Source organism: Loxodonta africana, chromosome X (genome assembly GCF_030014295.1).
Source record: "Loxodonta africana isolate mLoxAfr1 chromosome X, mLoxAfr1.hap2, whole genome shotgun sequence".
Taxonomy (NCBI): domain Eukaryota; kingdom Metazoa; phylum Chordata; class Mammalia; order Proboscidea; family Elephantidae; genus Loxodonta; species Loxodonta africana.
In genome coordinates, this window is record NC_087369.1 from 98720654 (window position 1) to 98738755 (window position 18102).

The 18102-nt window shown below is 37.4% G+C and overlaps 1 protein-coding gene across 1 annotated transcript in view; it reads right to left on the reverse strand.

Moving 5' to 3' along the window:
- The window catches only part of POF1B (POF1B actin binding protein), a 109885-nt gene extending 92582 nt beyond the window's left edge, over positions 1-17303 (reverse strand). The window contains exons 1-2 of the mRNA XM_064278451.1: positions 17019-17303; positions 1488-1562 (exon numbers count right to left, since the gene is read on the reverse strand). Coding sequence (XP_064134521.1) covers positions 1488-1562; positions 17019-17303 — 360 coding nt within the window. The remainder of the gene's footprint in view (positions 1-1487; positions 1563-17018) is intronic.
- Between the last annotated feature and the right edge of the window lie 799 nt (positions 17304-18102).

Sequence of the window (18102 nt, forward strand, 5' to 3'; positions counted from 1 at the left end):
GGAAAGGAATAATGCATGATTTTTGTGTTTCTTCTTTATCCCAGTACCCAGTGCTGTCGAGTCGATTCCGACTCATTCTTCTTTATATTCTTTTATAATTGCAAAAACTTCTATGATAAACCTGTATTTTTATTATCGGAAATAACACATATGGCACAGCTAATTTTAAAGTCTCTCATTATGAAAAAGAACTTAGTGCAATTTTCTGACTGTGATTTAATCGGACTGACTTTTCTGAGGTAATCCTTATCTTAGTGGTCCTGGCTTGCTCAATTTCTAACTCAATTGTAGCATTTATCCCACTGTCCTATGGTTTGTTGTGTATGTGACCCATGCTAGTCTGTGAGTTACTTGAGAGTAGAGACTGAGTCTAATTCATCTTTGTATAATATTTGGCACATACGAGGCACTCAGTAAATGTTTGCTGAAAAAAATGCATTACTTTAGCTGACCATGACTACCTCTAGGCTAGGCTGAACTGGGAAGTGGTAATCTTTGATAATCTTATTATTTGTACTGCATAATTTCACGTGTTCCTTACTGTGCCCAAGGTCTACCCATTGCTGTGTAGTTGATTCCAACTCATTGTGACCCTATAGGACAGGGTAGAATTGCCCCATAAGGTTTCCAAGGAGTAGCTGGTGGATTCTAACTGCCGACCTTTTGGTTAGCAGCCAAGCTCTTAACTAATGCTCTACCAGGGCTCCATCCAAGCTTTAGAGACCACTTTTTGCTCATTTGTCCTCTCACTGTCCAAGCTCACACCTTGGCACCTCATCTGGGCTTGCTTGTTTTCCTTAGAAGAGCATCCCTGTCCCTCTTATTCTCCAAATCCCACACCCTTTACAATCTCCTCCTATGACCCCAAATTTAGGGTGTTTTATGCTTTATTTTCTTAGGACTTACTTTTTTTGTATATGTCAACTAGCTAATTAAAACACCTATTTATTAATATGGTATTGAATTATTATCATAGATACATTTTAAAGGCACAATGCCTACACTCAAGAATAATCTTAAAAGTGGAGTTATTAGACTTAGAGTAAAGGAGATATGATTTCTTGTGTGCCTTTTGAATCATACACCTAAGAAAATGGCTAGTTCTTACCCTATAAGTTATTCCTCTGAAATTAAACTTACAGCGATATCACTCACAAAATCAGAGCTTCATCAGTCCAAGATCTAGGTGCTTTATTCATACTCAGATCAAGGATCTTTACATCCATACTCACTAGGAGATCTTTGGCCAAAATAAGCGGCCCTCAAAATAAAAGCAATCAAATTGAGTAGGCAACGAAATTAAAATATCTCATTTGCAGCACTTGTTTCACATACCTCTAATGAGCTTATTCTCATGTGTGAGAACCTTCTTTCTTGCCGTATGGTCCTGACGTTTTGTGAATGTGTAAAGTCTTATGAGGGACTAAACGTTTAAACCTATGAGCAAGACTTACACAAAAAGAATCAAATCCCATAACTTCTTTTACCTGATCAGTATTTTGGGTTATATGTAGAGTGCTTGGGGCACAGGTAGATACTTTCAGAGTTGGGGAATGGAGTTCCTGTTGAAAGAAACAAAAGGAGATTCAGAAATTGTTACTAAGCAGTGTCATTTGAAAGTCTTAAGAAGTTCTTTAGGTATTATTTCCTTTGTTTTTAATATAATCCGATTTATCAGGAAAATGAGCATTGTTAAGCACTTTGACGATGGTCATCTTCCCAAGCATTTTACTGAATTTACTTTGTCAGCGTTGCAAGTAACCAAATGATAAAATATTTCCAGAGTTCCTTCATAGCAATACCTTCTTGTACTTTTAGGTTGAGTTCATTTCATTTGTTGTAGGACTCTTGCTGATACGCACTTCAATGATATTATATGTCTGCATTTCATAAGTGGCAAAATTATCAAGCAAAAATTTACATGTGAAAATTCTCAAACGAAAATAGGAAGTTACCTTTGAAAACTCAACTAAGACTATTGCGCTTGGACTACTTCAAGCTGATTCTTAATTATGATTTGTCTGATCTGTTTCGAGTTCAATGTTGAAGTGTAAGCTATGCCATTAAAAAAAATCCAAAGAAGTGAAAGAATAGAATTTTAAATAGTAATTAGGGAAAATGATCACTTTACTTATTATACTGACATTCTTCATATTTTTTCCCCAATCAGCAAAAGCTGCATAAAGGGTTGATGGAATTACTCAATCACACCATAACTTACTATAATTTATGGTCAACTGACACAACTTCAGGACACTTTCCCTCAATGATAAAAATATTTTTCTCTTATAGCAAGAAGGCTATTAAAACTCAGAATCATAGACTTACAAGAGAAACACTGACAGACTCACACAAGTAGAGCCGTAATGTAGGTGTAATGTGCTGTTCTTAAAACAAGACTATGCATTCACTCAAATTCAGACGTTCCGCAAGCTGTGTTGTTTCTGTTGTTTTTCTTTTGGTTGAACGTGTCAACATTTTCATTTTCTTTTTGCCCCCTCAGTGTTACATCAACAGCGATGCTGCAGTCTTACTGTTTCAAGGCAGCCTTTGAATATGTTCTCAGATTTCCTGTGGGTTGTTGTAGTTGGTGTGCCAGTGAGTTAATTCTGACACAAAGCCAGCCTCTAGGACAGAGCAGAATTGCCCCCCTAGGGTTTCCTAGGCTGTCATCTTTATGGGAGCAGATGACCAGGTCTTTTCTCCCACGGAGCTACTGGTGGGTTCCAACTGCTGACCTTTGTGGTTAGCAGCTGAGCACTTAACCTTTGCTCCACCAGGTCTCCTTTTCTTGTGAGTGGCTGAGTCGAATTACTCGGGCAAATGCAGAGAATGAAAGATTGTGCCAAACAGATACCTGTTCTTCAGTTTAGAAAAATAGTTACAAATACAACCAAGTGCAGATGGGGGCCCACAAATCCAAGGGGAGCAGATTCAGGAAGACAAGAAAAGAAAGGAGTACTTTTTAAATTATGCAAGTAGTACATGAACACATTCTTAATATAAAAATGCGTATACAGATAAAAGACCTCCCGTTGACCATCCTCCTTCCATCCAAACTCCTTTCCCAGAAGTAACCATTATTTCAGTTAGGGTTATCTTTGTGTCTTTACATGCACACACACACACACACAGAGGAATATGCATTGCTTTTATTGTTCTACAATTTAAGCCAAACGATATCTCTTGTATTATAGATATATCTTAACTCATTATTTTAAAGTGACAGTGTGCCTTAATGTTTGTTTAAAGCATTTTTATCCATTTCCCTACTGATCAACATTTAAATTGTTTGCAGGTTTTCACTATGCCACAACAAGCACTCCTATGCAATATGAATGTTTCTCTAGAATAGATACAAAGAAATGGGATTGTGAGGGTATAAAGTATGTGCTTTATACATTTTAACAGATACTGTCCAATTGATTTCCAAATTGGCTATGCCAATTACACACCCACCAGCAATGTGTGAAAGTACTCCTGATTGGAGGGTGCTTTTTCTACAACCTTTTGGTCTGTTTAGGCTGGACTAGGGATACTAAGATCATCCTGAGGAAAGAGTTTGTGCACAGTGCCTGGCACCTAGTAGGTGTTCTAGAAATGGTAGTTGTCCCCCCTTCACTTTACTGAATTCAAATCTGATAACACCAGCAAATGAAACAGAATGAACCTTACTACCCAAGTAGACTAGCTTTTAAGATAAAATATTGTACTGTGATGTTTAATAAACTTGCAGAAATTAACCCAAACAGGGATAAGACACACACATAAATATCTTACACATATCTTTTAGTCATTTATTAGAGTAATATAAACAGTTGCCATCTAGGTGATTCCGACTCATGGAGGCCCCATGTGTTTCAGAGTAGAATTGTATTCCATAGGGTTTCAATGGCTGTAATCTTTTGGAAGTAGATCTCCAGGCCTTTCTTCCGAGGTACCTCTGGGTGTATTTGAACCACCAACCTTTTGGTTAGTAGCCAAGCACTTAACCATTTGCACCACCCAGGGACTCCATGGTAGTCTATACACTCCGGAGACTTCAGTGGAAGTCTACAGAAGTAGATAGGATGGTGTGAGTAAAAGTCCAAAATGGACAATACCTTGATGGAAGGTACTTTCAGTGGTATCTAGTTTTAGGTAGGATTGCAGCAAGTCATCCCCCAAATAGCCATTGTCTGTTACATAGGAAGTGACAAAAATGTGAATGAATGACGAAAATGTCTCAGTTTTAAGGGCATCCCAGGAGTGAGAACACAAACCTTCCTCTTAGTAACCTATACGAAACCAAAAAAACTGTTGCCGTGAGTCAATTCTGACTCATAGAAATCCTATAGGACAGAGGAGAACTGCCCCATGGGGTTTTCAAGGAGCAACTGGTGGATTCAAACTGCTGACTTTTTGGTAAGCAACCATAGATTTTAACCACTGCTTTTAGACACCTATATCGGTGTTTAATTCTCAGTGTCACTCATCTGCATATAACATATCTATATCCCTCATGAGAACCCTGGAGGTACAGTGGTTAAAGCACTTGGCCGCTAACCAAAAGGCCGGCGGTTCGAACCTACCAGCCGCTCCAAGGGAGAAAGATGTGGCAGTTTGCTTCCTTAAAGATTTATACACTTGGAAACCCTATGTGGCAGTTGTACTCTGTCCTATAGGGTCGCTATAAGTTGGAATTGATTCCATGGCAGTGGGTTTGGTGTTTTTTTGTTTGTTTGTTTGTTTATATCCTTCATGTTAAAATCATTAAATTCAACTGAGCAGTTACATCCTTTGTGTGTATGCCCTCTGTGCCACAGCCTCACATTCCTGATGGCCAAATAATTGAAGGTGGGGGTTTCATGGTACAACGGAAAGGATACTGGGGACCTGGAATCAGGAGCCTTGGGTTCTAGTCCTAGTTCTACTACCAGCCAGCTGTATGATATTGGACAACTCATGTCACCTTCAGTTTCCTCATATGAGAAATGGGATGTGGGTGTGGATTAAAGACCTTTTTTAAGTTCCATTCTATCTCTGACATTCTTTGTATCTGGAAGCTCATTCCCAACTTATTTTTCCATCCAGATGAAACAATTTTCAATCCTTTAAACTTGTCAATCTTGTTCTCCATTGATGATGATGATGACAACTAACACCTATTAAGAGGTTTCTCTGCCAAGCATTTTACACAAATCATCCTATTTAACACTCACAATAATCCCACGAGGAAGGTACTACTATAATCCCATTTTACAGATGCATAAACCTAGACAAGGATAGGTTAAGTAACTAGCTGAAGGTCACACAACAATAAGCAAGGATGCTAGAATTCCAACTCAGGTAGCCTGACCCTAGAGCTCATGTCCGTAATCACTATACTTTGCCACATCTATAGCTTGCCTTATTATATTTTCTATGTTTTTCAAGTTGTGGAACTTAATTCTAAAGAGGTTAGGCTCGTGCTTATATCAGGAGGCTAGATATTTGCCTTTTTTTATTATTTACTGCAGAAGCAACATTTGGACCCCTGCAAACGAGAGCCATTTAAAAGTGATTACATCAGAGAACAGTTCTGATTAAATAATTTTAAGCTTCTACAAATTCAATATTTACAGAGTGTAGTCATAGGCCGTCAAGCTCAATAAAACATTGCATTTTTATGTAATTCTCATATCACCTAAGCCCTTCGATTTTGCAAGACCCTGGCTTTTCTGATCAAACATTCAGCTTATTATTGTATCATTTATTCCTGTGACTCAGATTTGCTAGATACATAAATACCATCCTGTTGGCAACTTTCTTTAGATAGAGTTCTGATAAGAAAGAATTTTGATTATAATTAGGTGGGTTCAGATCTAGTGTAAAATCTCAGCCTGTTTTTCTGCACTGCCTAAAGTAATGATTTTCCACTTTGGGAAAGTTGTAACAACCCTCCTCTGCCTCCTCCTCCTTTTGAAAAGTGCCGTATGGAATTACCAATTTTAAGATAAGTGGATCAAAATCAATTTGCTGTTTTGGGATAATTTCACTATACCCCTTGAGATAATTGGGCATATCTTACAAAAAAAAAAAAAAGACGAAATCTGTTGCCATCAAGTCAATTCCAGCTTATGGCAACCCTCTAGGACAGAGTAGAACTGCCCCATAGGGTCTCCAAGGTGGATTCGAACTGTTGGCCTTTGGGTTAGCAGCTTGAGCTCTTAATCATTAAAAAAAAAAAAAAGCAAACCCATTGTCGTCCAGTCAATTTCAACTCATAGCAACCCTATAAGACAGAGTAGAGCTGCCACATAGAGTTTCCAAGGAGTGCCTGGTGGATTCGAACTGCTAACCTTTTGATTAGCAGCCATAGCTCTTAACCACTACCCAGTCCCAGTGCCGTCGAGTCGATTCTGACTCATAGCAACTTAAATAAATAAATAAATAAATAAAAACCATTAGGATACCCTAAATCAAAGCTGGGAAACTGGTTTCCCTAGGGAATTCACTATTCTTAAAAATGTATTTTATTTCCAACTGTTTGTTAAAATAGCTATGCTTTTTCAGAGATGATAAATGAGATGAGGTACAAATGGCCCCAATCTCTTAGCTATTTACCTCAGTGAGAATGCTTCTGAGTAGCTCAGGACAATGAAGAAAGGAAAGCAGGCACTAGAGAGGTGTTTGGCTTCTTTAGGTACAAGCGAAACCTTAAAAACTTAAGATAGACCCTGAATTTCAGGATTTTTCTCAGGAAACATTAGAATGAGAAAAATATAATAAGAGTAATCATCAGATAATTTGGTGAAACTATGTGATGATATAAAAAAAAATGTATATATATATATTTGTAGTGGAAATATCAAGAGTTGGTTTCTAAACCCAGGGAATTCATTAACTACTTATGCTAACTTAGGCAAGTTATTTTAAGTTATTTGAGCCTCAGTTTTTTATTTGAACAAGAGACAAATAATATACAATGTAATATATTGTCTTTATTTTCACACTGTGCAATTTGTACAGTGGAGGCCCCCCCCGCCAATGACTTTTCTACTTGCCTTTTGCACTGAGCCACCAGGGCTCCTTTGGAGTGCTAGTGAGTAAACCAACAAATGTATGTGAGTTTTGAAGAATAAAAAGCACCATCTATTAATATAAAAAAAGAAAAATTTTTACTAATATAAGGCATTAATTTCACTGGATTTGTTGTGTACGTGACTTGTACTTTATTTAACACTTGTTATGTAACTGGTATCGAGGGAGATATAAGGGATAGATAAATTTTTTTTTTCATGAAGCTTATAATCCGATAGGGGAGGAAAAATATGATTATAAATAACACTGAAGTAGACTATCATAAAAGCCATAAGGAAATTATTATGGGAGTTTCCAGAATTGAGAGATAACTTCAACCTGGGACAATCAGAGATTTCAGGACAAGGTTACACTTGAGGAAGGTGTTGAAAAACTGATACATTTCAACATGTCTAGTTTGGTGGTGGGGAAAGATAGGGAGGGGCGTTTAAGGTGTAAGACCAGCATAAGCAAAAGGCATAACTGTGGAAAATTGGGGTTTATATTCAGAAAACAATGCTTTACATTTTGAAACATAGGACACTAGAAAAGGATTTCCAGGAGGTAAGGTCCACTGGAGTCAGATCAAGGAGAGCCTTGAAAGTCAGACTAAGGAAATTACAGACACTGAGTGTCAACGAAGTTTTGGGGGCAACATAGTCTTGGATGTAATTAGGTTTTAAAATAATTGCATACAGAAACCTATGGATCCAAGCAGAAGTCTGTGTTAGAAAAGAAGTAGGTAAATACTATGTTTGAGGATAAAAATCTTTCCTTGGAAAGTATTTCTAGACATGTTCTTTAGTGTGTGGATAAGTACTGAGCAGCTGCAGTAGTTATTATGAGAGAATCTATAGGCACATAACTGATATGTTAAACCAATTACAGGGGAACTGAGTAAGAGTCAATAAATAAAAGCACTTCCCCTAGACAGAATTTCAGCTGTGGAGGAAGTAGAGGGAATATCTTTATGTGCAGACTAATTAGCAGCTTCAAGCTAATCTGATTACAGGAAGTGTCACCAGAAGACCCCAAGAAAATGATGTGATGACAGATAAGAATTGCTACCCCTTTAACAACATTTACCATAATAACTAATGATAAATATTTACCCATAGGAACAAAAAAGAAGCCAAATATACACAAATCAAATCCAGACGCTTAATGGGGCCTAAGAATTAGAATAGAAAACTAATTGACTTATTAAATAGCAACTTATGTTTATTTGTTCACTTTTTTAAAGAAGCAATTTGTATACTAGTTTCCATTTTCAGTTCAAAGAAAAGGCACAGAAGTGTGACACTCCAGAACAATCCTAGTTAAGCCATATGCCTTTACTAAAGCCACTACTGACAGCGTGTTAAAGCATTTTTGCAAGCCATAATCAGAGAAAGAAAGGGAGGGAGAGAGAGAGGAAAGGAAAGAGAGAGGAAGGGAAGAAGGGAGAGGAGAGAGAGAAGAGAGAAGAGACTGACATATACTTTTCAGTTCCGTTCTGTTCCCCAGATCATTTATAAAACAAAGCCTGATTCGCCTCTGAGTTTTGATTTAAAAACAACAACAACAATAACAATAAAAACTTCAACCTTCAAGAAGTGTACAGGCCATGGTGGTGAGGAGGAAGGACTATAGAAGTATCATACTACTCAGTACTGTAAGTGCCCGTGCAGTCTTATAGTTAAATAATGCAAAGTGATACTGGCTTTAAAAAGAGACCACATCTGGCGTGGAGGTGGGGGTGGCACACTATATTGAACAGAGAGTAAGAAGATGCACGGTCGGAAAACCTTGAAGAAGACGACTTCCCAGGTGAATTTTAAGGGTTGGTTAGGATTCCAGGAGTCAGAGATGTAAGGGAAGTGTGAATATTATCAGACTGAACAAAGGGGGAGGAGGGAAAATACTGTTTCTCTAGGGAATAGAGAGCAGTGCAGTATGTCAGAAACACAAAATGGGAAGAGGTGAATAGTAGGAGATAGGAAGGTAATTTTAGACCTAATTATCAATATTTTTAAAGAGATTCTAAATGACAAAACAAACACCATTTTACTGTTGAGGTCATTAATTTCACAATAAGGTACAAGTCAATTTTATTTCTTTGTCACATTTCTATCAAAGTTTTCCCTAAACATTTACGGGTCTTTGAATAAATAAAAATTTATCAGTTTATTACCCAGTGCTGGAGCCTTGCATATTTTGATACAAAAAAAATCAGTAAAATATATGAGAAAAATGTTTAAAAATATACTTACCAGCGACAACAAAAAGTCTACCTCTTGGTTAATAATGTAAAAACTAATGTAATATTTAAAAAGCATCAAAATGTGCATTTATGTTATTTATTTATAGTCTGGCTTGTGTCCCAAAGAATTTTAAATAGTTTATCACTGGAGCACATACAAGAAAATTGTGAAGTATAAATATGAATCAGATATCAGACACTGTGTGATATAAATAAGAGTTAAATGTGTAGACCAGGAAAGTAAAGCGTAGTGGTTACAAGCGTGGATCTGGAAGTAGGCTGCCTGGATATAAATCCCAGTTCTACCACATACCACATACTAGCTGTATAAAATTGAGCAAGTCATGTAAGATCTCTGTGCCTTGGTTACCTCATCTATAAAAATTGGAATGGTATTTGAACTTTACTTAACTAAAGCTCAAAATTAACTCAATAGGCAAAGGGAGGTAGGAGGCAGTTCCAGAGAGGATATAAAGCTTAGATCGTGTGCTCAAAAGAAAGGCAGTTGTATTGTTTTTTTTGGGGGGGGGAGGGGGAGGAGAAAGATATTTAATTGATTTCAGTACTGGGAAAAAATTGTTGGCATACAATGAATGGGAGGAATCAAAATAAAAATCTCCTGGAGTACGTAATACAAAACAAAATAAAAAGCAAATGGAAAATGATTAGCATAAATACTGCAAGCAAAGAGTTACCCGTGAGTCGACACAGACTCATGGTGACCCCATGTGCATCAGAGTAGAACTGTGCTCCATAGGGTTTTCAATGGATGATTTTTCAGAAGTAGATTGCCAGACCTTTCTTCCGAGATGCCTCTGGGTGGACTTAAACCTCTGACCTTTTGGTTAGAAGGCAGATGTATTCTGATTGAGGGGGTTCATCTTTTTTTTTATCTTCTTAACCACTTACCCTGTCAAAAAGTGGGTTTCTAGGAATAATTATGCAAATAGATACATGCATACATAAATCCTTCAGCTCTTCTCTTAAATATTTATGAATTCAATTCTCCTTCTATCGAAATAGTCACCCTGAACTCATACCTTGAGAGATTGTGGCTTCATTTTCCTGTTTACTCCCAGGTGCCCATTATAGCTGATTGTGTATGTAAATTGGCAGTGCTTTGATCACACATTTGTACCATCACGAATTTCTTCGAATATAATGGTGTTAGATGTATTTCTATATCTAAATCATGAGTAACTTGAATGTATAGAGCAGAGCTGTCCAATAAAAATTTTTGTGATGATGGAAATGTCTATATCTGCACTGCACAATACGGTAGCCATTACCCATGGTGGCTGTTGAGCACTTAAAACCTGACTAGTGTGACTGAGGAACTGAATTTTTCATTTTATTTGCTTTTAATTAATTAAAATTTAAGTAGCTACATGTGGCTAGTGGCTACTGTGCTGGACGCACAGCTCTAGAGGAAGCATTAGGTAAGAAGCAGACTGCAAGCAAGCTTTAATGCTCAATGTCACTTCACATTTCAAAAAATAAAAAGAAACAAACACAAAAACCCAAAAATCTCCATTTCAAATATTGAGGTTCAAGTTCAAAGATACCAAGAGCATGAAAACTTCCAAATTATTGTTTCTAAGGGATATTTATGCCAATAAACATTATAAATACTTTCCCTCTCTTCCTGTCTTTTGATCATGTTTTAGAAAATTGCTTTACTGCTTTTCCTTATTAGGAACTCTTAATTTATAGTCTACACATTTAGTTTATTATCTTTTTTTTTTTTTTGCTTGTGTGGCAAAGGGTTTTTGTTGGCTGTGTTTTTATAAATCAATAATACAAATAAAAGATAGGAAACTATTTATTGAGTGCTAACTCTGTGCCAGGCTGGACACCTTCATATGTTATCTCATTCAATCCTCTCAACAACTCTAAAGGCAGTATTATTATCCATGCTTTACAAATAAAGAAACTGAGGCATTGAGATGTTAAGTGGTAAAGTCAAGGTAACACAGCTATTGAGCACATGAGCCAGGATTCAGAAAATAGTTGGCACATATTGAACACTTACTATGTGTCTGGTACTGTGTTATGTGTTTCACAGCAGATATTATTTCATTTGACTCTAACAACAAATCTGAGTTAGATGCTATTATTGCCCCACTTTAGACGTGAAGCACCTCAGGCATACAGCTAGCAAGTCCCTGCTCCAGAAATTAAACCCAAAAAGATTAAAACTAAATCCTACACTCTTAGGCACTACACTACTGAAAAAAACCAAACTCATTGGCGTCGAGTTGATTCCAACTCATAGCAACCCTATAGGACAGAGTAGAACTGCCCCATAGGGTTTCTAAGGAGCCACTGGTGGATTCGAACTGCCAACTTTTTGGTTAGCAGCTGTAGATCTTAACCACTGCACCACCAGTGCTCCAAAAATATGGAACATTTCATGAATTCGCATGACTGTTTCATGGTTCTTTTCTGCCAAAATCTACCTCGTTGTGGCACACTTATTATTTGCAGCTTTCCCTGAGACATTCTACAGAGTCCCATTTGAACGGGCATTTTCTCTGCCATATCCTTAGACTCTGAAAAATCTGAAACTCTTCAGTCAGTTTCAAAAGAGGCAATATCTTTAAAAGCCACCTGGCATATATACTGACAGGATTTGTCAAGGCAAACTATCATATGAGTAAATTTCAGAATAGTATGGGAGATGCTCTTGTTAAAACCTTGCAATGCCAATAACTTGATCAAACACCTGCCTTAGGTTATTGTTGAGATGACGTTTTGAATTTTATACAGCATGGAACATGTAAATTATAATAATCGCTTTGGATGAGACAAACACCTTCATTTAGGGTAAAATCTATGGTTCTCTTCTCATATAATAAAAACAATAGAATGTTTGACTAGTTTGCCACGCCCCTCCCCCACAACTTAAAACCCTCATTTAAGAGACTCATTCCTGGGTTCTTTCTATCCTTTTCCTGAAGGAAAACCAGGAGATGGAGAGAAAAGAAAATACACAGTATCTCTTAATGCATGCTTCTCTCTTAAAAACTTTTGGAAGTCAAAAAAGGGATAGCTGCTGATGGGAAGAAAAAGTTGGCTCAAATGTACTTGTTTAAGAGCATGGCAAACCTCCCAGTTGTTTTACCACGAATTGTCAGTAAAAGAAATTTGGACCAAGGAAGTTCCCCAATCTTTCTCAAATGCCTCCCAGCTTCCATTATGCCACACACACACACACACACACACACACACACACACAAGCTCCCATTTTGCCACATGCACACACACACACACGCACACACACACTGACAGCTTGTGAGTGCTATTGACTGAAAACAGGCCCAGCAATTTGTAAGACCTCCTTTAAAGAAGAGACAATTGGTATGGGCATTTTCACTCAGCAATTAGTTGCACTCACTTTCTATAAAAAAAAAAAAAAAATTTTTTTTTTTTTTTTTACTTTCTATAGCTTCATTAAATTGTAGGCATAAAAGGAATGACCAAAGCTGAAAGCGCAGGCAGCTTTATCCTGTGACCTCATTCCTTTTTCAGGCAACCTACTTCCTTGAGCAATCGCTCACTCTAGTGACCACACCCTTGAACAACAGTGTATCAAAGCAACACACCCCTCCTGACAGAACAGGAAAATTTCCTAATTGTATACAGAAATCCTGGTGCAGTAGGGGAGCTCTCTTTGCAATCAAAGAAAAAGGAAAACAAATTACGTAAACAAAGGTAAGTCCCAGCTGAATAATTATTGAGAACAGAGACCATTCATAAACCCACATTCTCACCTGCACTGCTCTCTAGACTTAAATTTGGTTTCAAATCTCAAATTCAAAAGAATGGTAACCCTTATAACACATACATTAAAAGATCCCTTCTTGAACCAAAACTTGCTTTATTCTATAAACTACTGATGGCCAAAACACAAAATAATCTTTAAAATGAAATAAAGATAGACGAATGGGACACCTACAGACCAGGCACTATATGTCTGTCCTCAAAGTGGACTCTTCCTGGATAATTCAGGGGTATTTATCCAGACAAACACGGTGCTTCCTACATAATCCACTGCTAGACGCGTTAATACATCTGCTCAATGAATGAATGGTACTGAAAAATGTTATATCCACCAGTTTCTGTCTCTTACAACAGGTCCCTCTGTATACATGGAAAATATCTTGAACTTTATGAAAAGTTAATTTAATGGAAGGGAAAAATACAAGTCCAAAGCAAATTTTATGTTGAGTTAATGGGTGTAGGTTAATATTTAATCTTTTTTGGAGGATGATATGTAACGTTTTCTTTTAAGTAGCTTCTAGAACTCCATTTATTTACAAGAACACATTCAGTTCTAAGATGCATCTTATGGCCTTGATTACATCCGCATTTGATTTTACCTATGTGTATGGATAAACCAGGTAGTTTTAATTCTATCATTAACTTAGACAATTGCACCAGCAAATGGTTTCTACATTTAATTTTCTCTGAGAAATAATCAAGCAAACAAAATAATCACCAAGAAAATTGTAAAATGTATTTGATCAATTATAGACAAGAAAAAAAGCAACACTGTATACTTACAGAAATTTAAAATGTTTACATCTATAACATTTTAGTTCACAAGAAGGTAATAGGGGAAAAACATGTATTAAAAAAAGAAAGCCAGAAATGGAAAATACTAAAGTGCTGCAAAAAAATTTTGTTTGGTTAAATCTAAAATGTCTACTACATGAGTTAAGATTCAGGAAGCAAAGCAGAGTAGCATCAATTTCAGTTTCTCAAAGGAAACATATTTTAGTACTGACCATTATATCTATTTTAAAATCTTAGGAATTCCTTGTCATCCAAACACCAAAATGGTAAAAATATTAAAGTAAACGTTTAAGTGAGGTCATGATGACCAACAATTGATTGTACTACCCATTCTCCTAGCTGCCATGGTCAAAAACTCAGGCATGATAATAACTGCTGCATATCAACTCAAAATGCTTCTGAAAAATGGCGTATTAAGGAGAGAGTTTATTAGAACACATAATGGAAAAAAAGTTTTTGAGTAATATGTACTACTTGCTTGTGCTTGGCATGGAATATAATAAAGCTGCTGCCACATCTTATCAACTCCATCAGCGTGAAGGTAATTCCAGATCAAATGTAGGTATTAATTTACACAATGCTAACTATAGGGTCGCTATGAGTCGGAATCGACTCAACGGCACTGGGTTTGGTTTTGGTGTTTTGGTTATCCTGCCAATAAACAGGGAGAAAGGAAAAGAAAATAGAAGATTTTCCTGGTCACATTCTTTTGTGGCCAAAACCAAAAACCAAACCCACTGCTGGCGAGTCATAACAACCCTATAGGACAAAGTAGAAATGGCCCCATTGGATTTCTAAGACTAAATATTTTACAGAAGCAGACTGCCACATTTTTCTCCCCTGGAGGAGCTGGTGGTTTCAAACCCTTGACCTTTTGGTTATCAGCCTAGCACCTTAACCACTGTGCGACCAGGGCTCCTTTCTTCATGGCAGTTGATCTAAAAGCTTTCTTGCCAAATTCTCTTTTAGTTGTTTTATGAATGTCCTTTGATATCTTCCTCAGTTTGAAATTTTATAGTCAAATTTTCCCTCTTCCGTCACACTAGAGAACGAGGTCTTTCTCTCTTTTTTCTTCACCACATAGTTAGAATCTCAACTCCCTCGTCCCTACCCCAGCCCATATTTTTCTCTCTATTTTCAATCATAAGTAACTTCAGACCTCTCAATATGCTTCATTCCAATCTCTTATCTCAGTTTCTGTGGCCATACTTTTTATCCTTAATGTTCTTTATAAACTCCTTTATGGGGAATTATGTTTCAGAATGGAGATAGTCTTGTAAGGATCACTTTGGCAAGTATCAGGTGGAAAGAAGGAAAGTCTTGAAAAAAAATAAGCTTTACCATCCTGGTACTGGAATTAGTAAAAGGGAAAGTTGAACCAAGGAGCATACAATAAGGTGTGATCCTAAATTTCTTATGTAGCCAATATTTACAGTTTTCCAAATTTCAGCCTTTAAATCTATATCTATATATCTTCTTTCTTTTACTAGCAACTTGACAAAATGAGGCTAAATATGCCTAACATACTACGGTAGATAGAGTTATTTTACCATTCTTATGTTTTTTTTTATGATAATAGTAATTGACGTTTTTGCCTTCATATTACTGTTGTTTGGGCTACTATGGAGCAGAGATGTCACCCACTTTGTCACAACAAATATTGGAATATATGTTTGCATTATTACTTATAATGAACTACTATTTTTGATCTTTATGTTTTTCTTCCCTTTGACCTCAATATACGTGGAGTTTTTCTCAACCAGGAAACTACAGGCAGTAAATACTGGTTTTTTTTTTATACTTTATTTTTCTCAAACAAAGCTAAGGGTGAAATGAAAAAGTAAAAATTTCACCTTTTGAGTTTTGGTTGATCTATTTTTTAAAAATCATTTTACTAAGTAATTTTTCTTATGTGCTTTTAGAGATACCGCTTCATATCTTATTTTAAATTTGTGGCTTTGGAAAAAATTCTGTATCATTCCAGACCGATACAATAATGTAACATAGGATGATGTTCACCCCAATGGTTGTTTTATGAGCTTTTCACAGTCCAAATTGATTCTTGAAAACAATTTCAGTTTGAATAGATGTTTCCACAAAGCTTAAGACACGCGCATTTAAAGAGAGTCAAGGAACGAAAATAGATATAAACCAAAACCCAAACCCATGCTGTGGAGTCATTCTGACTTTATAGCGACCCTATAAGACAGGGTAGAACTGTCCCATAGGTTTTCCAAGGCTATAATCTTTATGGGCACACACTGCCACATCTTTCTCCTGTGAAGCAGCTGGTGGGTTCAAAGCACTGAACTTACGGCTAAACAGCTGTTCATTTTACATAGTTTTGCAGTGCTCCTTTTCATTCACTAGCGATGTTATGAGCACAGGTATTGGGTGTTAAAATAATCCCTTTCATAAATAAATTTATTTCATTTCAAATGGTGTCTTAGAATTCCACCTTTTTTAGCTTTCATATCAGAATTGATTACATTTCACCTCTCTCAGTCTCACATCACTTTTTCAATATTCCACCTACCAATATTCCATAAATAATTCACAATTCTTATTGTACAAGAACCGATGTGTCATTTTCAGAAGATGAAATGTATCTGCCAATTCAAACAGATATTTGCACCTGTCACTTATTTTTGGAGCAGCATACAATTTACTGAACACAAGTAATTGCTAGTCACTCAATAAATGCCATTGTTCCTGCAATACCATATTTGATTGATTAAAAAAAAAAGTCCTGCTTGCTTCTGAAGTAAATGGGTGGGAAACAATTCTTAAAAAAACTACTGTTTTCAAGGTGAAGATTACTTTGCAGTAACAGCAAAAGGATGATCAGGTCTTCCAATCAAATCCAACAAGAAATGAGACCTCCTATGCTATGAGTCAGAATCAACTTGACGGCAGTGTGTTATGCTCTGATGAGATTATGAAAGTTGTTGGAACTGGTAAACAAACAACCACAGGCACTAATAAATGGAAGAAGAGTCAAGAGGTAGAAATTGGGTGACTGTCTAGAGCACGTATAGGTGCAATCCCACAGGAGGTAACATTCTGGGAACAGAGGCAGAGAAGCAGAAAGGAAGAGGAGAAATAAGGTTCAAGACTTCCCCTTTCCACTGGCCTAGCACAGATGTCTTTGCGGTACCTGGGAATGGTCGCTCCAAACCAAATTTTGGTAGGAGGAGGAGGTTTTGAGAGGGGAGAGCACTTCTCGTGAGCTGATGGGGTCCAAGGCCTGCACCACCTTGTTCATGGGCCCGCTGTATGTCCTCACGCGTTCATATACTACATTTTTTTCTGGGGGCTGCTGGGATTGGCTTGACTGATGGTAGCAGTGGTAATGCTGGGGTTGGCACTGCAGCACTTCTGAGGGCTGCTGGGTCTCACAGCTGCTGCTGTTGGTCTCACTCCAATAGCTTGAGCTCATCATCTTCTCAGTGGTCAGCAAGGAATGCCCCAGACGCTCTCCCTAAGGAACAAATAGAGACATTGAAAGAAAGGGGTAGGAACACGGGCAGGCGGGCACATGTGTAGAAGCTACTCATCAACCACCCCTGTCCATAGTGGTGCCAGAGAGAGGTGAGAATTACCTTAGCAGCCGCAGAAGCAGGTCTGGCAGCTGCAGGGGAGGCAGCAAAGTATTTAAGCTCAAATGGAAAGTGGAGCCACCCTGTTGAGATTGCTCCAGGAAATGGCATTGACACACCCCCAAGGGGCGGATTCACCAGACAGGTTTACCTGCCAGCGGAGGCCCTGCCTTGCCACCCAGATAGCTACAAGGCTGCCCAGTAGGTGAGGGAGTCTGAAAAGGCAAAACTGTGGAATTTCAGGGCTGAAGCCAGAACTTCCAAGCCTTGGAAATTCACTTTAATTGAAAATAGACACACAAAGACATGCCCATGCCAAAACCTACTAGAGAAAAAAAGTCACAAATTTCACACAAAGGGGACTTTCCCATGGTTCCTATGCTTAGTAAAGGTAGTTACAAGCATAAGAATTAGCATTCCAGAATCCCAGACCAAAATAAGGGTTATAGCCTAGGGACACACTAATTTTCACAGATAAATTTGCATTCTTTTCAAAATCCAGCTGGCTGGTAATTGCAGTTAAGGGGGATTGCGATGGGGTCTGCTTCTAGCAACTCTCTCTAATTTATGGACCGGTTTATCTTGCTTCAGGCCTAATGTGCCTTTACAACATACACGGAAGGAGATTTCCCTAAATGATCT